Genomic DNA, 26,619 nt, shown 5'->3' with positions numbered 1-26,619 from the left:
CTTGGAAAAATTACACTTTGACCCATTTAAGGGGGTTGTATTCAATTTAGATTTTAGGCTTTTATACAAAATGTGTTAATGAAAGTGAAAATAGAGAGAGAATTAAGAAGAAGATAAATCTTTATGTTGTAAAATAACTGGGATATGTGCGAATATTAAGCTGCACGTAAAATAGATGAGACACAGCATTTAACGAGGTTCGGCTATGCCTACGTCCTCGGAGAGCAGCAGCAGTAACTTTTCACTATATAAAATAATATGGCTACAATAGTGTTTACAATATGTGTGACTCACTGAATTTTCTCTCTGCTCACTCACCCTCTTTCTTCCTTCTCTTCCTCTTCTTTGCCTGACTCTCTTTCTTTTCTCTTTCCTCTTTTCTTTTTCCTCTTCTCTCTTTCCTCTTCTCTTTCCTCTTTTCTCTCTTCTCTCTTTCCTCTTCTTTGTTTCTTTCCGTTTCTCCCTTTCTCTTCTGTCTTCTCATTTCTTTCACTTTGCAGGTTGCCTATTTATAGGCAGATTGGTGCAACTCTCGTGAGTGTGCAGTAAGAAAAAGTTGCCGACAAACTCTACCCAAAGTCTCCAAATGAATAGTTAGTGGGCTCCACACAAAGACTTTACAACACTCCCCCTTGGAGACCACAAATAATATGTCAGTTGCTTCATCAGACTTTGCTTGGAGAAAACCTAGTGAGGTAGAAAACTGATGGAAGGAAGAAAGAAGAGTACAACAATCTGTATAGCATACTTCTGGATGCTCCTCCTGATTAATATCTCCCCCTGATGTCTTCATAACTATCTTTTGGAGTGAGAATCTTTCGGAGTGAGTGAATGATGTAGCCACCAACAATTCATATAGTAAATATATTTTCAGTGAGCTATCTCTATGTAAATCATAGAAATTTTCAGAGTCCGCGTTTCCAACAAAACCTGGGCTATTTGTAAGATCATATGAAAGAATATGCCCATACATGGTGTTATGCGGAGATAGCATCAAATATACCTCACATCATCCCAAAATGATGTTGATGGAGTTGAGCCCTATCTGGAAAATATGATGTCCGGTCCAATATACTTCCGGAAAATCATTAAAGTGTCCAACGGATAATCCTCATAAAAATGCTTCAATACTTTCTTAGTATAAGCAAGAATCTCGTTGGCATAATGCTCGATCCTTAAGTCGAGACAAATATTTCTTGAACTCTTCAGAAGCTTTAATGTGTTGCAAACACATTATAATCCATGTACTCACTGAGACAATTTATGCACATTAGTATTGAGTACGGATTTTGTGCTTCAGGCACATGTCCTTCAGGGACTTGCTTCATGCAATTTCAATCCTTTCAAGGATTTTGTTTAAAGGGATTAAACTTTATGACACATTATATAGCTTTAATCCAGCTATTTATACATCTTTAGGGAATCGCTTCTGGCAATATGCTCTGTGCATTTAATACCCCTTAAAGATAATATGTTGGTCTCCGTAAATGTGCAATAAAGGGGCACAATTGAATCTATAAATATGGAGAAAATCCAACGTTCCTTATTTATGCCAAAAATATTGTGTCATACAAAGTAGGTATATTCCCTTCTATTCCGAACACCCAAGTATAACTTTCAATATTAACATCTTTTGGGGTTCGTACTGTGGGTTTGTTCTTTCACGTTCATTCTCATCTATAATAGAATTACCTCATTCCATTTTAGCCAATGATATTGTCGACATTTAATAATTGAACGTGGTTCCAATTAACACAGCCCATTGATGATTTGAGTAGCTACTCTAAAATCAAAAATTGTCATTCATCAATTTATGATCCCATCATTCTCATTTGCACGTGCATGCATCAATTATAAGCATTTCTTTGCTTTTGGGTACCCAAGCCACTTCATGGGGCTTTTATTATGTGAGAATGTGGATTATAACCTCCAATGGAGCGTTATTTTACAGTAGGGCGTGGATAATCTCTATTTTAGGGAGTTGGAACATTTAGAACCCATATATCTGTCATGCTACAGGCATGCCACAGATTAATACATACATGTAAATTAATTTCTGGGACTTTAACCCATACAATTTGCTACGCATTAGGCGTGCACAATATCAATATTAACATGTCAAAGGATTGTCCTTTCGGGACTTCAATCCACATCATTTGCTACGCAACAGGCGTGCATCATATTGATCACTGCTATACCCATATTCTGTTCTTATGGGACTTTAATCTGTGCAGTGTATTATCAATGTATCCAACTTGCAATCCGTAAAATTTGCATTAATAATTCATGGATACATACAAGCCATTCTTTTGGAACAGACTTATCTCCCCATTTGGTTACCTTTCAAGATAAAATATCAAATAAGTATATAAGCATATAATAACACAAATATTGCTTACATCCTTAGATGGGAGAAACTTTTCTCAAGTATCATTCAAGCTCGTAACGGCCCAGTAAATATAATGTAGCGCTTGATGATCTAGTTATATCCTGCAAGAGCAAAATCACAACTTTTTTCTCTGTCAAAAACAAATAACCCTCAGAGTTAGGATCACTCCATGGATTCTTTCTTCATATGTTCATTCTAAAGAAATAAAATCTCTTATAACAGAGAGTTACAAAAAGAGAAAAAATGCAAACAAAAAAAAATTGTGATATTGATTGCAAGAGAAGGTAAGCAATCAGGGAAGGAAGCTGGTGTGAGCAGACAACAAGCTCAGCAATCAAGGAAGGAAGCTGGTGGGAGCAAACAACAAGCTCTCATTTCTTCTAGTCTAGAAGAACTTCCGGAGATTAGAGCATAAGGTTGCCTTCACAGTTCCCTGATGTGGCGGAAACGTGATCAGAGATAGTCTCGCTTCCTGAATGGATGATCAGAGATAGTCTTGCTTATCGGGCATATTAAGTGCTCACTGATAAGAAAAACAAGTAGATATCGCATCACTAGGTATGGAGAAAACTGGATGTCTTCTGCAAAGAAAATTTCATTAGTAACACATTTATACACAAATAAGAGGAATAGGTAGAACCGGTGAATTTCAAATTAACCATAAGAAAATTGCGAGATTCTCGGGGTGCTTTTGAAAAAAATGGCTCCGTGAAATCCGCAAAGCAAGATCGGTTTTTGACGAAAATAATACTTTGAAAACGCCGAAAGTGCCGACAAACATTAATGGAGGCCACATGAAGTTTTGGAATCTGGGAAAGAAAAAGAGAATATGGGGATCCGAAAAGATATTGGGATCCTGAAAAACTGTAGCCATATTTCCTTCTATAGATATTGCCTTTGCAAAACTTGATTGGAGCAACTGCGTTTCAACTTAACTTCCTTCATTTTCTGAAACTTTAGTTTTCTTAAGACTTTCTTCGAAACCTTCTTAAAAATGGCTTCCTCTTCTTCCTGCCCAAATTATTTCAATTTAAATGATACTCCCACAACAACCAGTGACGCCAAAGTTTGGCGTCCATCCTTTGTATCCCAAAATCGTCATATCACAGTTAATGATTCTGTGATGATGAACGATGCTACTGCTGTCATAGTAGCTAGGAGTTTCATTACTCCAATGGATGAAATGCTGTTAACAGGGAGGTCTGAGGAAGAGGCTATTGATGACTCAATGGCTTTTAGCATTCAGAGTGCTGCTTCTGTTTCTAACATGGCTGATCGTTTGCGTGCCAGAGCAAACGAGGTTGAGAGGCTAACAACTGAAAATTCGTCTCTTCAAAGAATGCTTCATGAGTCTCAACAGGAGGTTGAGAAACTTAAAGGAGAGAATAATTCCTTGTTGAAACTGGTGAGTTCGTACTCCGTTGATACACTGAGAAGGCTAGACATGCTGCAGGTCTCCAATGAAAGAATTTTGGGAGACCATGAGAGGCTCATGGCTAAGCTTAAGAGGCGTCGTCCTCTTCCTTCAGAGGCTTCCAGAACATAATGTATTTTTATAGATTTTACAAGGCCTGCACCTTCATTGCAGGAAAAAATCTATCTGTTGTATGTTTCTGTAATAATAATTGCGCACATTCTTAAACTTGCACCTGTGGTTTTTACGTCTTTTCAAAATGACGGTTTGGAACCTTGTGCCTTATAGGTTCAAATAACCACATCGACTCTCCCAAATTTCATATTTCAACGTATGGAACTTTTGGCATGTGCTAAACACAAACTCAGAATTTATTTGCCCTTTTCAAATGGACATGAAATATGAATTGAGTAAAAGCCACGATAATATCGCAATATAGTAGTGAAGAGCATTAACTACTATCTACCCACAACTTCAAGTTCAGGATCTCTCATATATTTGGATCCATGGGCTTCCGGCCCAGATATAACAAAATATGTGGGGAGCCTCAATTCATTATTTGAGGTTTATATTGATATTATCCATTTCGCGGTGTATTCTTAACAACCGAAATTCACAAAATATATTTCTTCCTTGAGGTGTCGATTATAACATAATCGAACTTTATTAAATTCATCATTTTCTTATGCCAAAGAAATATGTGGCGTACCACAATCTGTAATAATACCTCAAGGGTTGTCCATTTAACTGTTGGAACTTTAGGTTCTTAACACTGTTAGATTTTGAACTTCAGGCCAAAATCACATATTCTCATGGTATGGACATTCAATCCCCTTAGATTTTGAACTTCGGGCCAAGATCACATATTCTCATGGTATGGACATTTTTACAATTTTCTGTACATATTTCTGGACTTCAAGCCCTTACATAATTGTTCATGTTTTGAGGAACTTCTGGCATCTCATTTAATTGCTCGTCCATGAGTTTAAGGAACTGCAGGTTCCCTTTTGAATATAGTGATGGTTTACCCAAAATGGTTAATATTTATACATACGTCACTATTCATGTATACGGTACTATTCATCAAGTCATGAATACGTATCTATTCATGTGTACAGTACATTTGCCAGTACAGTTATTATTCATGTGTACGGCACTTTTAACCAATACGGTACTGTTACATCATCAAGGAACTCTAGGTCCTTATTTACATGTCAAGGATCAAGGATCTTCAAGTCCGATCTCTTGTTTACAAGTATAGTACTGGAGAGACTGCCAGCTCTCATATCAATATCATCATCAAGGATCTTCAAGTCCTGATATAATTGTATGATGAGGATCAAGGAACTTCTGGTCCTGATCTGCATACTGTAAAAACTCATCATACAGCACATTTAATCCATAAAATAAATTGCTTGTAAATTAAATTATTGGTAAATGAATTGCTTGTATGAACGATAAACCCGCACCATACGTTAAATAAAAGTAAATGTGCGGTAAAGTAAATTCATAAAGTATGAGGGTTAATTCCTCATCATACTTTAAGTAAAAGTAAATGTGCGATAAAATAAATTACTTGCTATATGGACGTTAATTCCGCACCATATCTTAAATAAAATTAAATGTGCGGTAAAGTAAATTCATAAAGTAAACGTGCTTGTATGGGCACTAATTCTGCTCCATACTTTTAAATAAAAGTAAAGGCATGGGCGATAAACCCGCGCCACCCTTTTAAATAAATACTGTCGTATGGGTAATAAACCTACACCATACAGTAAATAAAGTAAATGTGCGGTAAAGTAGATTCATAAAGTATGAGGGTTAATTCCACATCATACTTTAAATAAAAGTAAATTTGCGATAAAGTAAACGTGCTTGTATGGGTAATAAAGCTACACCATACAGTAAATAAAATAAATATGGGGTTAAAACCACCACCGAATAAAATAAGAAAAATGTTAGTATTAGTAACGGTCTCCCACTGATAATATGTTTAGTATTACCAAGGGTCCATTTTTGTTAGTGGTTAGTAATAGAAAAATGAATAGATATAGCATATTATATTACCATCAACTTTTCATATATATATACAATGGTTAGTAGTATAAATAATAGTGCAACACAAAAATTATACCTGAGAGCTTCTCGTGCTGATAACGTGTTGTAAAATAACTGGGATATGTGCGAATATTGAGCTGCACGTAAAATAGATGAGACACAGCATTTAACGAGGTTCGGCTATGCCTACGTCCTCGGAGAGCAGCAGCAGTAACTTTTCACTATATAAAATAATATGGCTACAATAGTGTTTACAATATGTGTGACTCACTGAATTTTCTCTCTGCTCACTCACCCTCTTTCTTCCTTCTCTTCCTCTTCTTTGCCTGACTCTCTTTCTTTTCTCTTTCCTCTTTTCTTTTTCCTCTTCTCTATTTCCTCTTCTCTTTCCTCTTTTCTCTCTTCTCTCTTTCCTCTTCTTTGTTTCTTTCCGTTTCTCCCTTTCTCTTCTGTCTTCTCATTTCTTTCACTTTGCAGGTTGCCTATTTATAGGCAGATTGGTGCAACTCTCGTGAGTGTGCAGTAAGAAAAAGTTGCCGACAAACTCTACCCAAAGTCTCCAAATGAATAGTTAGTGGGCTCTACACAAAGACTTTACAACACTTTATGTATTATTTCTCAGATTACACTACAATAAGGCTTACACTACAATAAGGCTTACAACAGCTTACTAACTAATTCTAACATCAGTCAATGACTAAGTGACACTTATCACAATCTTAGCTCTGCATACTCTAACTTCCCCCCGCAAGATCATGGGTTGAGAATCCAACCATGAGATTGGAACAATGCTTAAACCAAAGAAGCAGAAAAAGCGTTAAATGTTGCTATAGTTGAAGCAGAGCATACCTTCTTTCTTCTTTTTTTTCCCGTTGTGTTTGGAGCACTAATCCAAAGCTTGAGACATAAGAGTACTCATGTGAAGCATAACGCAGCAAAGTTGGCCAAATTGACACATAAAAAAAAAAAAAAAGAATACCAACTCAAGGCCATCATTTTTCCTCCAATGAAGACATGCTAAACCTTCCACTGATCCAGAGAGAGTAGAGGAACCACAAACAACTCAAATACACCCCATCAAACTTTGCCAACTGATTAACAAGTAATATCAGAGGCATAATACATGCTCCATCAACTCTTCCAGTCAACGAATTTCGCAACCTTATTGACAACAAATGATTAACTGCGTGCCTATGAGATTTACCAACTGATTCACTGTATAAACCATCAAGTATCCCAAATCTGCCAAATAATTGCAACCTCAATAAGCAAGTCAAATCAATTATGTAATCAAACCCCCACATATAGAAAGAGATAGAATAAGAGAAGAGGGAAATTCTTTGTTCCCTGAAAATTTAAAGAAAGGGGATAGAAAGAAAGAAGAAATGGGAAATCCATTTGTTCCCTAATCAGAGAGATTGTAGAAAGGGCATAGGAAAGATGAAGAATTTGGAATCCCTTAGAGATTGTAGAAAGGAGATAGGAAACAGGAAGAATTGAGAAATTCTTTTGTTGCCTTAGATATTGGAGAAAAGAGATAGAAAAGAATGAGAAATTGGAAATTCTTTGTCCCCTGAGATAAGAAGAGTGAGAAGAGAGTTGTGACAGAACCATCTAAAGGATTGATCGATTGAAGATCTTCTTGTTCTCCAAAGAAGTGGGACTGAAGACTCAAGAATAGAGGTACTGAGATTTTGGATGCACTAGAAAATTGACAAAGCAAATAACAAATGAATCATCAATATTTGGTCCATGGTGATGTATTCAAGAATAGGAAGGTGATGTTATAGCAAGAACATGGAGCAGCTACAATAACTATCAAAGGTGGATAGAAAGCTTGAATCTTTGAACATAGTATTTCTTTAATTATTGAAATCAGAGAGATAGAGGATGAACAACAGACATACCCAAAAAACATCCATAGGATCCAAATAACAGGAATGCAACTAATAATCTGAAATCCACCATAGTTGAGGAAATAGAACTTCCATAAACAGACATGGAATTGAAGTCAGCAAGTCGAATCAATCGCAAATCAATGAAGAATTACGAGAAGCAGATATGAATTTGTAAATCCCCAATTCGAAGGCTTGAAATCAGCAATCTCATATAAAAGCCCCAAAATTGACTAGCAATCGATCAAGAACATTGGAAATTCCCAAAACAGCGACAAACCCCTATGGAGACGTACTCGAATCAAATATGAGAATGAAAAACCCCAATAGCGAGCTGAATAGAAACCCAAACCTTGATTCAGTTTGATGAAATTGAGAATCCAAGAATGATATGGAAGAAGCAGATATTGACGTCGATTTCCATGGAGGTCCAGAAAAAAATGTCAAGGCATAGAAAGCGGAAGCAGAAGAACTTAGGATCGATCCATGGCTCTTGATACCATGTTAACGAAAATGAAAATAGAGAGAGAATTAAGAAGAAGATGAACCTTTCTGTATTATTTCTCATATTACACTACAATATAGAGAGTTAAGCTTTATAAGGCTCTAACTAATTACAACAGCTTACTAACTAATTCTAACATCAGTCAATGACTAAGTGACACTTGTCACAATCCTACCTCTACATACTCTAACAAAATGATATTGTAAGGGCTTGGGTTATAGCTAATGGTGATTGAGGTTGAGATAATGAATTGGAATTAGGAGTAGGGGTATGCTGAGGCTTTTATATTTACTTATTAAGAATTGGTATTTGAATTATTCCAATGTTTTTTATGCTAAAAATAGAAATTACAAAGAAAAGCCACATGAACACGTATGCCCAAAAAGATCAAAATAAAGAGAAGAAAAATAAGGCCATTCTCCCAAAGTTGAAATGGGGAAAGATTGTGACCCAAATTAGCTAAACCATCTGCCCAGAACTCTAAACATGTTTGCAAGAAACATCATCACAAAGGGAACACAACAGCATGATGTCTTCAATAAGCAACTTGATACTCCAAGGGGAGGCTATCAAATGGTTCACATAGTCAATAACAACCTTGGAGTCTCCTATTAGAACTTTGTGCCATCCTTTATGTAAAGCATAGGCCAAACCATCCCTAAGAGCCAGGCACTCAGCAATAGTAACGGAAGCATGTCCTATATTCTTGGCAACAGCAAGCATCACATGTGTGGGAGCGATTTTCGTCCCACAAGAATATTCGTCTAAGATTACGTGTTCTTCTTCGCTTCTCTTTCTCTATGCAAAACAAATCGGAATAAGAGGACCACAGCTAGGGGGTGTTGGCCAAAGGCCCTCTAATGCCTAAGTTAGTTCGAGTATTTGTAGGAAAACAATAGCTAACAAAAAGGGTACAGAGATGTATGTATAATGTGAACCGAGTGACCGGAGCCGTGTGTGGTGGTTGGAGCCTTGTGTGAGGGAGAGAAAGAGTTATGGCGGCTAGGGTTTGTGAGATGGAATTTTTGTAGAATTTCATATAGAAGTTTAGACATAGGTTTAGAATTACCTCAAGCCTTGGTGTAGCCATGTATTTATAGGAGCCTCGGAGGCTAGGGTTTCGGAAGAATAATTCCACATATGGAAAGGAATTATTCTCCCCCAATTTGGAGAGACTGACGTAATTAGTTATTTTATTTAAATTAAATTCCTAATTAAGGTAAGAATCGAATAATTTCCAATTGAATTAAATAACTCCCAATTAGGCCAAATAATCCCCAAATGGAAGGAAATATTTGACCTAGGGTTTGGCTAAAATTATGTTCCCACAACATGTCCATCACAATTCATGATAACAAAACCAGTAACTGCAGTATCATTACAAACTGATTCATCAAATTTTAGCTTCATCCAACCACAACAGGGGGTCCTTATTGAATTTGTGTTTACTAACTGTTTCCCTCTTTTCGGCCAAGGCAGTCGACGGAAGGAACTTTTGGTCCTTCTTTTGAATGCGAGGCGTGCCACCATCAAGCCCCGAATTTGGGCTTAAATGGAATGTGAGTAAATGGATATGTTACACTTCTAACTTCCGATCAAACGATTGATCAGGCAAGCAAGGAATCTCTTCTTGGCCTAGGTTCTTTCACTTCCTTGGGATCAAGGATGGTTAGACTTCGCACGAATGTTTTTGTGATTTTTAGGTTCTTCAGTAAAAATAGTGCAATTAAATTAAACGTGCGTTTAAAAGTAAAGATAAGAATTAATGTGCGATAAATCAAAGCAATAAATAAAGCAAGAACGAAATAAAAGCGATAAGAACAATAAGAACAATAAAATAAAAGAAACTTGAAATTAAACTTAATTGAAGTGCGATAACAATGAAAAGCAAAGCAATGAAAATAAACTTGAATCTAAATGACAAGAAAATATAAATTGAACAAGAATTTAAACTTATACTAGGAAAATGAAGAACTTGCTACACTAAGTGCGTGAAAAGTAAAATCATAAGTCTAGGAAGAAAAAAAAGTGCGAGACGAAAAGTAGGTTTGTCTGTCTGATGTTGTGTCCCTCTTTACTTTGTTTGGTGAGGTTTATACAGGGCATTCGTCAGCCTATGGGCTAGCCATTGAATGGCTAAAGGTCAACTCTTTTAAAACTCCTTTCCTTCCAAGGCCCCCCCTAAATCCGTAGGATTGCATTGATCGAAATATTCTTACATGCTTGATTCTTCCTTGCTTTGGAACATTCGGAGTTATTATCAAACTCTTGATTTCTTTCCTTGTGAGGCCTCCATCACGTGCACATAATCCTCCGGAAATCCTGGGCTTGAAATTGGTGGCTTAGAACTGGGCTTCCGAGCCCACTTAAATTGCCATCCATTTTTATTACAATTTTATTACATATATTACATAAACATAAAATAATACAAGGAGGTCTAAAACTCTCCAACCCGACTGCCCATTCTCATTTCATTTATATATATATATATATATATATATATATATATATATATATATATAAGACAACCAAAGGCTCCAATCGCATTCACCTAGATGCAAAGAACTTAAATATTGACTCCCAAGTTTCAATAACTCCTCCACCTTCGAACCTTCAGCCACATTCGAGCATGGTCCAGCAAATTTGGCTGCAACACTCCAGCCCAAACAAAAACCTCTTCCGCTCCATCTTGTAGCTCCAAATCACAACGCCCGACTGTGACTTCTGCCCTATTCGAACAAAAATCCAACCGCAACTTCCAGCGCAACTCGGCCACAATACTCCAGCTGCTGTCCGGCCGCCAAGATTTTAGCCACGCTCGAACTTCCCTCTGGCCGCTTATAGGGGTGGGCATTGGAACCGCAAAATCGCAAAACCGAATCAAACCAATCCGAAAAAAACCGTGTTGACCGAAAAAGTCAAAAATCGAGACAAATCCAAACCAAACCGGTTCAGACAGACATGTTCTATGATTTTGGGCTGATGATGTTATTGAGGTCTGATTCTCTTTTCTTTTCTTTTCTTTTTTTTTTCTTTCAATTTTTTCCTGTTGTGTTTTGACAGACATGTTCTCTATTCATGATATCATTCCTCAGTGGAAAAATCTTTGAATATTGTTGTAAATTTTAGACGGGAAAGAAGCTCATTCATAATTCAGAAAAAGAAAATAAAGTTACAACAACTGACAATTTGTTGCTCTTTGAAACAGGTACTGAAGTAGCATGGATAAAAAAAAAGACTGAAGATGTTGCAGAAGATTGAATATGTTCTATTTCTGTAATTTGTTTATAATTAAATTTGTTTATTTTGTTTTGTTTTTAGGTTGTAAGTTTTATTTTAATGCTTGATATTTGTTGTTTTGTCAAAAAATTGTATTAATGCTTGATGGATTCATTCAATTAGCAGTGCGTGGATGTGAATTGGACCAATCGGTAATAATTAGGCCCAAAAGGTTTTAAATATCAATTGGGCTGAAACTTTAAAAAAAAATTAAGAACAAAAAAAAATCAATTAAGCTGTGTGTCGGCCCAAATCATAAAAATCAAAATGGGTTCGGGTTGGTCCAGTTTTCTCAAGCATTTTAGTAAAAATTCGAACCGAACCGGATCGGTGAACAGTACCGGTCTTATATTCTCAGGATCTGCCCAACTTGATCCAGCCCCAGCTCCTCCAGTCATGCCTAGCAGCATCTCTTTGCCCAGCTCTGCTACTGAAAACCTAGCCTCATCTTCTATCTTCGTGGTCCGGCCGCACTCTCCAGCCAAGCTCAAATGCAGCCCAGGCAATTCTTCCAACCACGTAGCCTGGCCCAACCTCCTAGCCACGTAGCATGGCCACATATTAGCAAATACCCAGCTGCCTATTCTCCACATCTCGAGCCATTCAGGTTGCAATAGAGTGTAGCCCGGTTGCTCGTGCTTTCAAAAAGTGCCCGGATTTGGTGAATTCTCACCACCCCCAAACACTAACACGTGAATGATTAAAATAAAAAATAAAAAAATTTATGTGGGTCCTAGAAACTCTATGAGGTTTCTCTGTTTTATTCTCTCATAATTCCAGAGATAGTATTGAATTAGCAATATGTTCTTAGTCTCTTTAGGAGAGTCAGGCCGGTTAATAGCCAATTTTGTCCTTGATCTCATTTGACTATATTTGAAGAAACTATGGTAGTAGTAAGGAGTTATAGAAAAATAATAATAAGAGTGATTGTCTCCCGATCGTTTCATCTTTTCGGTTGGCTCATGTCAATAGGGAAGTTTTACCCATGTCTGTCATATTGCCTATTGATCTAATAAAATTCTATCGCCTTTTTATCATTAAAAAAAAAAATTTACTCCAAACTTTAGACAAACTGAAATTAAAATTCGTAATCCAATACTTGAAAAACCATGAATTAATTCGAGTTTTTTTATTTAAACCCTGCACTTCTCTTTATTCACCACATATTCTAAGTTTACCCCAACATATAATTCAATTTTTTACAATTTCTTAGAAAACTCCACTATCTTCCTAAACTACCCCTAAATACACACCCAGCATAAGAAGAAAGAAATGAGTTTTTCTATTTAAACCCTGCACTTCTCTTTGTTCACCCGGCATTCTAAGTTCATCCCAACTTCTAATTCAAATTTTCACAATTCTAAGAAAACTCCACTATCTTTTCCCAAACTACCCCTAAATACACACCAAGCAAAAAAAAAAATTTAAAAATTCATCAACCTCACACCCCACACCCCTCTATCTTGTCTCTCACCACTTAAGTTCACCTCAACCTCACATTACTTAAATAGATAAGAACACTATTGTCAAATGTGTAGCAGCATTGAGCATGAACTAGGAGGTTTTGTGAAGAGAAAATAAGAGTAGTAGGTTTCTTGGATTGAAAGAGAAGAGTAATTTGGCAATAGGGTGTAAAGGAGTTTGTGTTTTTCTAAAACTTAATATGAAGAGTGGTGGGGTGTGTGGGAGTGTGTGTATAGATGTACTAGGGTTAAGTATTAAGTTGGATGACATTTTTTGTCTTTTAGACAATAATAAAACTTAAGAGCTTAATGATTTAAGTATTGGGGTGAACAAAGAAAAGTGTGGGATTTTTAAATAGAAAAACTCAAAAAACTCATCAACTCCACACCCCACTATCTTGCCCCTCACCACTCTACTTTGAATTTTAAATTTGTTGGAACATTGTTGCAGGGATCACTTATAGTAAATGTGAAAATTGGTGGTACTTTTCCAATTGGTTATATTTTTAGTTCTTCAATCGAAAATTGCAGTTCTTAAAAGTATGGTCTTTCATGAACAGTATGCCTCGGAGAATTTGATAGCAGGTTAAAATATTTGAAGTCTTCTTCATCAACCGGGAAGTTCAAAAGTCCAACATCTGTATCGAGAAGCAAATATGATGGCAGATAAATTTCCTAAATTAGGACATAACTGTACTCAACTTTACGTTTGGTTTTCAAATTATCCTTGTAATGTGCCCATTAAAATTATATTATATCCTCAAATTTTTTTTGTAATTTAACTATTTTCATTATATTTTCATTATATATAAAAAATAATAAAATAATAAAAAATAAGAAAGACTTAGCCACACTACCTATAAATACCCATTAAAGAAAATATAGCTCTCAATCCCCCACAACACAAAAAAATGAGAACTTCCACATTCTCTCTCACATCCCTCCCTCTCTTCCTCTTCTTCTTCTTCTTCTTCACCTTGAAAGCCATAACTGCCAAAAACCTCATCCCTGACACCTGCAAAAAATGTGTTCAAGATGATCCAAACCTAAGCTACAAATTCTGCGTAACTTCTCTCCAAGCCGCCCCGAATAGCAGCAGCGCCGATGTTCGCCAACTTGGCATAATCTCCATGAACTTAATCCGCCAAAACATGACCAGCACAAGGCAATACATCAAACAACTTATGAAGAACAGGAAACTGGATAAATTCTTAAGGGCCTATTTGGAAGTCTGCTTGGAGCTTTATTCAGACGCCATACCAGACATCAAGCAAGCTCTCAGATATTACAAGGCTAAGCAGTATCGAGATGCCAATGTACGAGTGACTGGAGTGTATGATGCCCCTGTAACTTGTGAAGATGGTTTCCATGAAAGAAAAGGGTTGGTTTCGCCATTGACGAAGAGAAACAACGATGCTGTTCAGCTTTCTGCCATAGCTCTTTCTATTATCGACATGCTTGGTTCATTAGGATTTAAATTAATATAAATAAGAAGGTATTTGCATGGTGGCTTGCTAGCTGTCTTTTGTTCATGAATAAAATGAAATTTCTACTTATTTATTGTATATTTGCAGTTATGTGGTTCGGTTTCTACGATGCATAGGTTTCATGTTCATTCGTTGTTTGAGACTTGTTCTTGGGCTGTTTTGTTTCACTGTCTGGTTGTTGTTACTTGCAAGTTTTTTTTTAATCTGGATTCCGCTTAGCTGTAACCAGAAATCTAATTGATGAAGATATGATAATTAGGGGATTGCTAATGGTGAGCTTTGAAGCTAACATCAAGAAAGAGTAACTTCCAATTAATCCTACTATTATTTATAATAATAAAATATTTAACGATGGAGAAGTAATTGATCAACTAAAAGTTCATATTAGGTATTACAGAAAACTACAAGTACTTAATGTTAGGGACAAGAAATGTGTTTGCAAAATGGTATGCGAAAGCATGTTAGCAAAATATGTAGATGACTATTAGACGTTGATTTATACCTGTTTCATTACATTAGTAGCTGATAATTATATGTACACGTATAATATTTCTCTTCACTTTGTTAGAAGAGATCCCGTTTGAATCTACTCCCAAAAAGTCCAAAAAAGAAAAGAAACAAATCTGATAAATGCATGTGGTGGAGCCTTGTACACATTAGTGTTCTTCTCTTAACTAATTAGTAGATTGCGTCGTCAATGAAATGTTGGGTGTGGATGCAAGAATTCTACTTTTATGTGTGCTTTGGTTGTCATATGACAAAACAATATGGCCTATTAGCAGTTAAGGTCGTAATAGCTTTCCAAGGCAACGTGACCAAATTAACCCCCATATCACAATATGGGCTAAATAAATACTCACCCAAAAATATTCTATAATAATTACAACTTTAGTGGCTGCCGTTTTATCTGTTGATCAATGAAAATACAAGGCCAAAACTTAACACGAAAAGACTACCAGAATAAGGCAAAAAGAAAAGAAGAAAAAAAACCTGCAAGGCACCTGCAACTTGCAAGGATTAGAATTTCCACCGCTATAATACTTTTCTTGTTGCACACTCTCTCAAAGGCCAAGAAGTAGGGTGGTCAAAACTGAAAATTGAAAGTCATGGATTGCCAATGAAGTACACATTTTTTCCCTCTTTGTTTTCGGTCAAATAGTAAAAAAACTTAGAGGCTAATTGGATTCAAGTAACACCACAAATAGGGTGTTAGTTGAATTGACCCAGGCCTTTGGTGTGCTCCCAAGTGATCCTCGATTCAAGCCCCCATAATACTCGTGTATGTGAATTTTCCTCATTCCCCTTCCTAACTTTGGCAACAAAATTTGGAAAATTAAGTTCGTAGTTTGCAATTCAATTTTCCTTTTTGAATCCAACAAATTAATTAATATATCTTTTCGGGAGGACAAGTCATTGCAAGTAAGTGTTTTGGAGTAACTTCACGAGAGAGTTATTTTGGTTGATGTCTTAGACTTCAATGCTAAACAACATGGCCTTCCATAATATTCCAGCATTATGATAAGAATACATGCAATCATTGGCTGAAAAGGTGGCAACTTAAGAACAGATGATTTGATGCTTAACGCTATCACACACAAAAAATATGTGAAATGCATTTTTCTTTTTTCCAAATTTAACATGTACCAACTAATTCTTAGTTTAGTGATATAAATAAGCAGTGATATGTGGCAGAATTTTCAAGCATTGTAATGGGATCCAGGTTCCACAAGACCAGTTGCCCACAAGAATAAAATCCTAAGATTCAATCCAACTATAAGCAATCTTATTAAGTACAGATAAGTGGCAAAACCATTCAAGCATTGCAATGAGATCCAACTTCCAGAAGACCAGTTGCCCACAGAATGAAATAAGTAGGAAATATTGCAAAAGCTACATATTTAAAGATGTTAGGGCACATGCCAACACAAAATCACAATCATCAAAGTTTTCATATGAACTATACATAGCAACTTGATCATATCACAAACTGTATCTTCTAATATACGCATGGAAAGGTAGTATTATAAATCTTTGTCAAATTTCATGTATCCACATAAAAGTTTGAGAGTGCTTTGTGCACTGTCATAAGCATTTCAAGATTATTAAAACGCTTTTGTAGTATTGGAGTGAAATAAGAATATTGGGGTTAGAAGGTGTATCTTGGAGACGGAATAAAAAAAGAGTGTTCCTCGTAGACCAGGCACTTTTCAAGGAACAAAATGCTTAACGTAGAAGCGCACACACAGACCTGCCCATCATTTTGACAATGTTTTGGTCACCAGCATCATAATACTTGCAACAATGAATTATGGATTGGAAAAATAAGATGCCACAAGGACACAACTTGCCAATATGAAGAGCAGCAAAGTGAACCGCTGGTACCCTAGCTAATATCCTTAAAAAAGAAGTTGTCAAGTTGTGATCAACCAAGTCCACAAGTATAGAGGGTTATAAATTATAATGCACTTTCAACTCACAGGCACATTAACCATACAGAACACTAAACCACGTAATGAAAAATAGCATTGAGCAGGAACACAACCAATCAGCAGGCTGATTGGATAGAAGATGTCATTGTTTACAATCGAAGCATTGCAAAGACATTGATAAAATTTAGTTCCAGGACTACTCTTTTTTCAGACAGATGCAAATTATTTTCAACCAACACGGTGATCAATTTCTACAAGTGTCACAAGAGCAAAACAAAAATACGTTTGAACAATTCATGTAAAGGAAAAAAGCTGCTGCTAAAGAGAGTTACCCAGCCATTGGATGGTTGTAGATGTACTCAATGGCCAGATTAGTAGAGTCAATCTTATCGGCTTCCTTGTCTGGAATCTCTAGCTTGAACTCTTCTTCCAGAGCCATCACAATCTCCACATTATCCAAGCTATCCAAGCCCAAATCCTTCTGGAAATGTACATCAGAAGTCACCTGCAGATAATTGCTGGAAAAATCAGTACTCCCAGTAAATTTCTGTCAAAACAAAATTTTAATGCTTGATTGATGGAAAAAGAAAACATTCTGAAAGGGAGAAACAGAATTATACTTATAAAATGAGACAGATGAAAAAGTTAAACCAGAAACTAAGGGGCAGGCCACTTGCAAATAGGCAGATGGGCATTCATGCCATTTCACTTATGAAGTTTCTAACATAGTACATGAGCACTAAAATAGATCCTGCAGGTAATATGGTTTTGGATTTTTAACTACTACTATGTACATATAAATCTATCAAAGCAGTCACCAAGCACACGCACAATCCATAAAGACTCTCATTCATAACCTGCTTTCCCTATAAAACCCAGTACCTTTCATATCTTAGTTATCAAGTGCCCAGTAGTAGAATTTCCTTACAAAGAGCAAAAAAAATGTTTTATCATTTTGACACAGTTGATATCTATTTTCATTGTTCCAGAGAATTTGCCTCACCAACTGCCCTATTTAGTTCTAATAGCCTGATCTCTGTCTCGAACCAGTGAGTTTACAAATATGTTAAGTTGCAACCATGTGTCCTTTATCAGAAAATTTCTAAGTGCATCGAACAAATACTAAAACATCCAGTTTTGATAATCAAGGATCACAGTCCATGCAAAATGTGCATTACATGCCCCAAAAATCAGTTATAAAAGTTGTTTTCTGCCTCTTGTTTTCCTACATCAGCTAAATAGGAACTCTTTCGAAAAACCTAGCAGGCTGATTTTGCAGGGCCAAGTTCTACCCATGATTCTTATCATAAGAATTAAAAGGCCCAAATGACCCATTCAACATATTTAAAGGTTAAACAGCATACAGAACAATACGGCATGATTAATAGTTACTTAGCCCATTACCATAGAGGCAGAGCATGAAGAAAACAAAGAAAAGAACGAATTCAGGACAAAACAACACCAGCATTTCTACATTGTATTGATGTCTGGACATTGATATCCACAAAATGCCCAAAAGGGGACTAAGATTGAACCCAAAAAAAAATATAACTGATCCAAAATCTCATTTTTCTCTCTTCTTTTGACATTATTTTACGAAACCCAGACCAAACTTGAATTATTTCAAAAATCCATGTGAAAAATTAAGTTCAAATAAGAAATTGACTGATAGCACACTAACTCTCACCAACGAACAAAATGGTAAAAACGATGGCAAAATCAAAACAAAGATTGAGATTCTGATATAATGTTTTACATTTCCCGGGAAACAAACAGAAGGTAGAGGTAGGAAAAGGCATACCGTGGAAGGATCGACTTTTGGGAAGCTCTTGACAACAGAGAGGACTCTCTCGGTGACCTCGGATTTGGTGAGATGATCGTCGTGCGATGACATCCACCGGAGAGAAGGTGGGCCCCATTTTCCTCCGGTTAGGGTTAGGGCTGGGTTTAGGGTTTGTGCCGGAATTCGCACGTGCCGCAGTAGGGCTGCTCTCAGCGCCATCTCTCTCTGCCTCTCCTGTGGTAACTCTCTCTCTCTCTCTCTCGCTCTCAGTCTATTTGGTTGCTGTTTGGGAAAATGGCGTAGTCAACAAACAGCTTAGTAGTCACGTGTTAGGGGCGTGATTTTGAACCATTTTTTGTTGCAAAAATTCACTTTTGGTCCCTGTGGTTTACGACTTTTACCACTAAGGTCCTTATGGTTTCAATTTGATCACTTTTGCCCCTATGATTTCCAATTCCAAACAATTCGAAGACACTGCCCAATTTCCGTCAAATTCGTCTGCCTGTCGTTAGGGCTGGAGGGGTATTAAGGTCAAATCCCTTGCTAATTTCCATCTTCCATTTTAGTTTAGGGGCACGTGTTCAATGAATTGGCAAGGGATTTTGACCTTAACACCCATGTTTGAGCAAAATTTTCACGGGAGAATATTTAAGAGAGATTCTTCACCCTTCGAACTTCCTTCTATCTATTCTTTCTCGATTCCTGCGAAAAAGGTTAGAGTAAATATACCACACTCAGGGAGTGCTAGCCAAAGGCCTTTCAATACCTAAGTCAGTTAGATGATCGTGAGAAAGATACAAAAATAACAGAGAATGTCAGAGTTTTCTCTACAATACGAGAAAACCGAGTGGCTGGAGCCATGTTTGAGCAAAATTTTCACGAGATAATATTTACGAGAGATTCTTCACCCTTCAAGCTTCATTCTATCTATTCTTCCTCGATTTCTGCGAAAAAGGTTGGAGTAAATAGACCACACTCAAGGAGTGTTAGCCAAAGGCCATTCGATGCCTAAGTCAGTTAGATGATCTTGAGAAAGATACAAAAATAACAGAGAATGTTAGAGTTTTCTCTAAGATACGAAAAAATCGAGTGGCTGGAGCCATATGTGAGGGTGGCCGGAGCCGTGAAGGAGAGAGGAGAGAGTGTGGCGTGAGAGAGAGAGAGAGAGAGGGATTCAGATGGTTTTGGAATTACCTCGTGCGTGTTGTGTAACCATGTATTTATAGACCCCTTGCTTCGCTAGGGTTTGAAGAATAATCCTTATTTAATTAGGATTATTTTTACCCAAAAAGGTGATAGGAATTAATCAAAGAGATTAGCTGGAAATTGGTTCCTTGATTTAGGGAGATATTCCTATCTTAAATCAAAGATAATTCCCTAATTAAATAGGATTTAATTAGGGTAATTAGTTGACCTAAGGAATATTCATTTTTTCCACGTGTCATCTTCTTATTGGTTGCCGAAATATGTGTTCCCACAAATGTCCCCAGCTTCTGTATGGCGCTTATGAGGCATGGAGGAAATGTGAAATATTTAAGTAAATTTAGGTTTTAGCCATACAAAAACTTTCACTTTTGGAAAAAGCCAAAACTTTTCCAAAAAAATACAGAAAAACCCCTCAACTTTCAAACCAATGACCTGCAAATGTAAGGGATTCCTTAGAAATCCAAAAATAAATAAGACCATTTTTGTCCATTTTGGCTTCTTTTCAAAATATTTCCCTCTCCTTTGTCCTTTTTCAAAATGTCCCAAATATTTATTGGGATTTCCAACTGCATCTACGCTTCTTTTTGTGAGTTGAGATCCTTTTGCAAGTTAGGCTCCTAATTGGAGTAGGCTTTTGACTTCTACTTGGAATTAGGCTCCCAGTTGGAATAAGCTTGTGATTCCTTCTAGGTCAAGTATACCCAATTACCATAAATACAAGGCTTTTCTTCACTCATTTTCAAATTACTAACTTGTCTTTCTCTACTTTCTAGCTTGTGAGAGAGATCTTGGAGGAGTGTACTGCTTGTCAAGAAGAGGAGTTGCCCAAGATAGGTCATGCCTTTTTTCTTCTTCTTTGATTTTTCGTCATGGGAGAGGACTAGCTGGCGCAGCCCGATTGGTTGTCGTCGTGATGCAATGACCATGGTGGTTGCAGGAGTTTTTTTTTTTTTTTTTGGTTCATTGCGAAGAACGGCTAGTTGTCGTTGTGACTGCGCAAAGTGGCTATGCTGCGAGGCCAGCCGTGAACTCGGGACTGAGCGGTCATAGTTGCTGTTGCTGTTGGCTGTAGGAGTTGTGGCTGCTCCATTGTTTCTTTGTTTCTTATATGCACGAGCCAACTGGCTTGCGTGTTCCAACTGACCGCAGCACCAGCCTATGTTGGTTGTGCCGAGGGCGTAGGAGGAGGCTGCTGCCATAGTGGTCGTCGGCTTTTACTGGCGGAAGCTTCTCTCTTTTTTTTCTTTTTCTTTTTTGCTAGAGTTGTGTAGCGGCTTACTTGGGTTTAGGGTTGTAGTAGATTTTTTTTAAAAAAAATTTCTTTCACGACAAAGAATGGCTGGTTTTCGTTGTGACAGCAACGAATGACTAGTTGTCGTCGTGACTGCGCGAATTGGCTGTGCTGCGAGGCCAGCTGTGAACTCGGGGTTGAGCAGTTGCTGCCGCAGCTGGCGGTGGAAGTTGTGACTGCTCCATTATTTCTTTGTTCCTTATCTACACGAGCCAATTGGCTTGCGTGCTTCAACTGACCGCAGGACCAGCCTATGTTGGTTGTGCCAAGGTCGCGGTCGTCGGCTTCTGCTGGAGGAAGCTGCTATTTTATTTTATTTTTTTGTTGGAGCTGTGTCACGGCTTGCTTGGGTGCTGCGGCTCAGGCCGCGTGTCTCCTCCCATTTGATTTTTTATACCGCCAATTATAGTTTTGACTTGCTATTTTCCTTGGAATTTTCTTCATTTTTTTGCAGCTTTTCACTCATCATGTCTTCTGATGACGATAGTCGGTGATCTAACTCGCAAGTGCCCTTATATTTATGAGACGGTTCCAAGGTGTTCAAGAAGAGATTTGTGGCAAACTTGCATCGCATCACATTCAAGACTCTGTTCCAGAAGTGGCGCTCTACCTTTGCCTCTGCCATACCCGATGATGTGCATGTCAGGTTGACAGAATCTTCAAATAATAATGCCTTGGGTAGACCCGAACAACTCAGATGTCAAGATCATCTTTTTCCGCTTCTTCTACTTCTCCTTAGGCTACACATTTTCGCTGTTGGCATTCTTCAAGAAGGTATTTTGTGCCATGGAGTATGCCCCAAGCCAATGTACCCCAAATGTCTACCAGGCGATCATCTGCTTTGATAACCTGAACTGCTTCTTTTAGCTAGGCTTGACAGTGCGGGAGATCTTTTACTTCTTCAAGGTGAGACGCTGTGGGAAGTATGCCCAATTTCGTGTGAGTAATGCCAAATTGTTTGACAATCTCAGCCATGAAGACTGTGTGGAACATCGATGCATTGGAGGTCAACGAAAAGTGGGAAGGCAACGTAGGCGACGGTCTACTTGTTCCCATCACCTATTGCCATGGTAAGTCATAGTCTATTGACCTGCTTTAATTTCATTTGAATTCTTTAATGTGTGGCTGACTAAATTCTATCTTCTGCTTGCAGAGAGGGATATCAGCAAAAAGTTGGATCTCGAACAGAATATGGCTAAGGTCTGTTAATCTTTGAACATCCCTGCGAGGTTTCGCGAATGGTGCTGGCAATTGAGTGAGCGTCGTCAAAAATTGGGTAATGTACTCGAATTGCTTGGAATTGAAAACTAAATGGGCAAAAGTGACCAAATTGAAACCACACAGATCTTAGGGAGGGGAATATGATCTCTAGTGCAGGGTAACAGTGGCAATTGGGTATCTTTATATCTAATGCGCCTAATCTGATGGATAACATGGCAATTTTAACTCCAGCCTCTGACTCCATACTTGCCAAAAACACTATTGGGCTTCCAATTCTCTCACTATTGCTGGGTCTGTAGAGGGTTCACTTGCTGGTATCAAGCAGATTGCCAATCTTGCTACTCCTGTTCAATCTAGTTCAGTTAAACAAGTTAAGGGTAATTCTGATTCTTCTTCTCCTCCACCGCCCTTGCCGGCGGACAATTTGGTGGGTCAGTTAAGGGTAATTGTGTTTCTTTAGTTTTCTTCATTTTCTATGCAGCTTGGCTTTTAGTAGGTTTTTGTTTCTTTTTTATGATTTTCTGGTTGTTTTGCTTTCAGTTTGGTTTGGGGTTTTCTAGTTGTTGTGTTGTTTAAGTTTCCTAAGGTTTCTTTTCACTCGTTCTTTGTATAGTTGTGTTGCTTTGGTTTGTTTTAGGTAGATCTTTGCAGGTTGCCAAACTGCAAGTTTCTGGTGTTGCCAAGGGCCTCCTATTCTTTTTCCTATTTTCTTGTTGTTTTCCCTTTAATTGTTCAGGTGCGAGTCTTTTCTAAAATCACGGATTTGTTCTTGTCTCTCATGCTTGGGTTTTGGATAGTATTGGTTATTTTAGTGTTATCTTTTTACACTCTTATGGTGCTTATTATTTTTATCAAGCATCTCTTCCAACAACAAAAAAATATAGCTTTTCGAAAACTTTCTTTTTCTCCACAAACCTAGAACTTTCACCCTTGCCCTCTTTGGATCCGGGATTTCTCGAATCCTATCAGAACAAAATAAAGAATCTTTGATTCTCAGGCCTCTTCTGCCCCCTTTCATTCCCACGATATGTTGTGGAGAGTATTCCCACTTTGACTTTAGGCCAGGTTTTGCTTCTCCTTGCATTTTGGCAAGATTTTAATTTCTCCTTAGTTTGATCTAGGGTTTTTCAAGTGGCCTTTGGGCCAGATCTGTGTCTACATCCTAGTCCATTTACCGGATCCTTCTCAAGTTGGAGGCATTTGGTCGCTCTGGGCTCTGTTATAGCCCACATCACCCAAACTCTTAGATGCTTTGTTATGTTTTTTCTAATAATGAATTCTAACAGGCTAATGTTATTAATGTTTTCTTTTGCTTATTGTTTCTGCCTTTTGTGGTTTGAAGTGTACTCTTGGATTTGGGTGGAACCCTCCATGTTTAGGGAATTATATCTTCTGCAATTCTTGTAATTACCCTTGTTGTTTCTTAATGAATGTTCTTATTTTCGCCAACCAAAAAATGGATAGTAACATCCTGTAACTGGAAAGATACAAATGGTAAACTCACAAAACAGTAACTTGTGTAAAGGTTTGCAGTGAATTTTATCTTCCTCCATGCACCCTCATGTGGATTTGCAGTGCAATTGGTATGTCATGAAATGGGCTTGTGAACATAGGGCACCTAATTGGCCTTTCATCCACTAGACTCACTTGTTCTTAATCAGCAGGAAGATGAACATAACTTGTATAATTCATGATGGCTTGGCAGCAGTAATGATTTTTTTTAATACAAGTGGAGAAGGATTTCTTACACACACACACTGCCAAGGTGCTATTAGGATTCGAACATGAGATCACTTGTCTATAACTCAAAGCCTTTTTTCACTGGGTTAGACCCCGCCATTGGCATAACTAACACTAAAAGATCAATATGTTAGAGCAAAGCACAAAAAAACTGAAAGTTTACATGTATCCTGTCACCTCTTCCTTTTCTTATTTCTTGAGAGACTATCTCTATTGAAGCCTCTCAAATCATTAGTTGTTTCAGCTACATTTTGCTTCTTAGAACCTTTCCTCCCTCCAAATCCAAACTTGGAATCCTTGATTTCCCTCTTCATTGGTTTCTTCACCTTCCCACCTTGTCTTGCCTTTCCACAGACCGATCTCCACGAGACACACCTAGCATCTTATTGCCTGACTTCTCAAATGGCTTCCCATCTTTAAAGGCCAAATCCAACTCACTACCTTTGTCACCCACATGAAACATACTTTGCTGCCTCTGCTTCCTCTACTTCTTCATGGGTTCCATGTCCTCTTTTTTCTGCTTAGCTCTCTCTTTCAACTTCTAAGCCTGAATCTCCTTCTTGGCCTCCCTAGCCTCCCTTCTCTCCCAGCTTCCTCAATCTTCTTCTTCTCTATCAAAAGACGGCCCTTTACTTTCTCCATGTGGGAATCTAACTTCACCATGTTTGCGCAGTAGTCTTCAAGCCAAAGAAAAAGGAAGCCCCATACACTGAAGCTTCTCAAAGGCCCTCTTTGCTCCCCCTAGAACCTGGATGTAAAAGGCATTTTAGAAGGCTTAGTCAATTTCACATCTTCCTCCTCTCCATATTCTGGTTCGGATTCTAGCTCTAACACAACATCTTCCAAATCATCCTCTTCCATTGTTTTCCCCATTTAATAGTGTGGACTCTTCATTGTGTTCACCCATGGAGTAAATGTTGGTGGAACAACAATTAGTATTATTCTAATAATTAAATTAAACAACAAATAGAATAACAAAATTAAATATGGCAGTAAATTAAAAACTGATTGTTCTTGCAGATAGAGGCTTGCATAATTTCAATATCCCTGAAACAGAATTTCGCCTCTATTCAGTACTTGTAATTTTGTAGGCGTCTGTTCCACCAGGATACAACTATCTAAATCAAGGTCCTAGCACTAGGGCTTTGATTTCTGGCGAAATCTATGTGTTTATCTATTATGCTATGCGGGAATGATGGTATGAATGTTCTTTACGAATTTGATGTGATTGTACAACCTAGGGCTTGTGTTAAATAGAGTGGCTAATACCTATATAAACCCAATCAGACAAAAACATTACTTGATATTTGAATTTTAAAAATAATTCAAACAATTAATTTATTAATTAACTCGGAATTAATTTAAACCACAAAGCCCAAGAGCCCCAAGTCCCAAGACCCATATCAATTATATATTAATTAACTATTGACCATTAGGCATTGACCCAAAGGCCATACCCAAAAGCTACTGAATTGGGCCACTTGCATAACCTAATCCAAACAATTCTATTTTCAAGAGTAAGTCTTACAAAGACCTCCGAGAAACGCTAATTTTCCTTTCAACTCAAACATGAATAAATCTATTAAAAAGAAACATAATTCCATTTAAGAACAGTGAACATGAGAAAATGCTTCCCATTAGTTCATGTATTTGAAAATATGAAAATATATATAAGAAGGAGATGAAAATTCATATGCTGCACTTCTAACATCAAGGATGGAGAAAGGATAGAACCTAGCTAGGCTAGATTTACAAATTTGTTATTAGAATTTGTTTGTTCAAGTTTGCTTGACAGGACCCGATCCAAATTCCGCTTTGGAATCCGAATCAGACCCTGTGCGTGTCCGACACTTGGCAAATGTCGGGCACAAAAGACCTATTTGCCCTTCTAAACAAAACACGATAAAACGACAAGGTTGACTTCTACCGAAAAACCGGCAGAGTTTCCCTTGTAACTGGCTCAATACCAAAACATTCACACCTGCCAAACAAGTATACATATATACAACCAACTGCCAGCATATGTATATATACATTCTAAGAGATCAAAACTTAGTCTAGGGCAAAACATCAGAGCGACTGCTAAGAATTTACAAAAGAGTGAATCTTTGTACAAAATACAAATCCTACATCAAAGAAAGGCGCTGAAGATGGGAAGTGGCCCGGTGGTGGATTCCTGTGCACGTCTACTGCCTGGGGGCGCAAAACAACAAGAAGGGTGAGTGGACCCAAAACAAAGCGTAGAAAATAATATATGAACATACTAACCCCACTGTAAAAACAGTTATACAAACTAGCTTATTTTCTTTATTTTTGAAATCAATGCATGTATATAACTCTACATTTGAAAATAGTTGAAAACTATCACCTAGGTGTACCCCTATTTCCGTCAAATCCTTATATCCGTCAATTCCTTGCATCACCATGGGTGACACATACTCGCAGGTCTCAGTGACACG

At 37.5% G+C, this 26,619-nt stretch overlaps 2 protein-coding genes and 1 pseudogene across 2 annotated transcripts; 1 reads left to right on the top strand and 2 right to left on the bottom strand.

Moving 5' to 3' along the window:
- On the top strand, window positions 13,804–14,589 carry LOC18785177 (putative invertase inhibitor). Its single transcript, XM_007220741.2, has one exon. It carries the CDS (start codon window positions 13,915–13,917, stop codon window positions 14,488–14,490), a length of 576 nt encoding a protein of 191 aa, XP_007220803.1. The 5' UTR covers window positions 13,804–13,914; the 3' UTR covers window positions 14,491–14,589.
- LOC18787332 (acyl carrier protein 1, mitochondrial) lies at window positions 16,985–18,995 on the bottom strand. The gene is made up of 2 exons (XM_007218541.2): window positions 18,721–18,995; window positions 16,985–17,424 (listed from the first exon to the last, which is right to left on the bottom strand). The coding sequence occupies exons 1-2, from the start codon at window positions 18,919–18,921 to the stop codon at window positions 17,248–17,250; spliced, it is 378 nt and encodes a 125-aa protein (XP_007218603.1). The 5' UTR covers window positions 18,922–18,995; the 3' UTR covers window positions 16,985–17,247.
- LOC18787319 lies at window positions 24,334–25,067 on the bottom strand (annotated as a pseudogene).

Source organism: Prunus persica, chromosome G2 (assembly GCF_000346465.2).
Source record: "Prunus persica cultivar Lovell chromosome G2, Prunus_persica_NCBIv2, whole genome shotgun sequence".
Taxonomy (NCBI): Eukaryota; Viridiplantae; Streptophyta; class Magnoliopsida; order Rosales; family Rosaceae; genus Prunus; species Prunus persica.
Note: the sequence above shows the minus strand (reverse complement) of the source record. Positions and strands in the feature narration are given on the sequence as shown.

What these genes read in the sequence shown, in the direction of transcription:
- LOC18785177 (XM_007220741.2), top strand. Translation starts at nt 13,915, where the DNA reads ATGAGAACTTCCACATTCTCTCTCACATCCCTCCCTCTCTTCCTCTTC.
- LOC18787332 (XM_007218541.2), bottom strand. Translation starts at nt 18,921, where the DNA reads ATGGCGCTGAGAGCAGCCCTACTGCGGCACGTGCGAATTCCGGCACAA. An exon ending in CAAAAGTCGATCCTTCCACG is followed by an intron (nt 17,425 to 18,720) that starts GTATGCCTTTTC and finishes AATTATCTGCAG; the next exon opens with GTGACTTCTGATGTACATTT.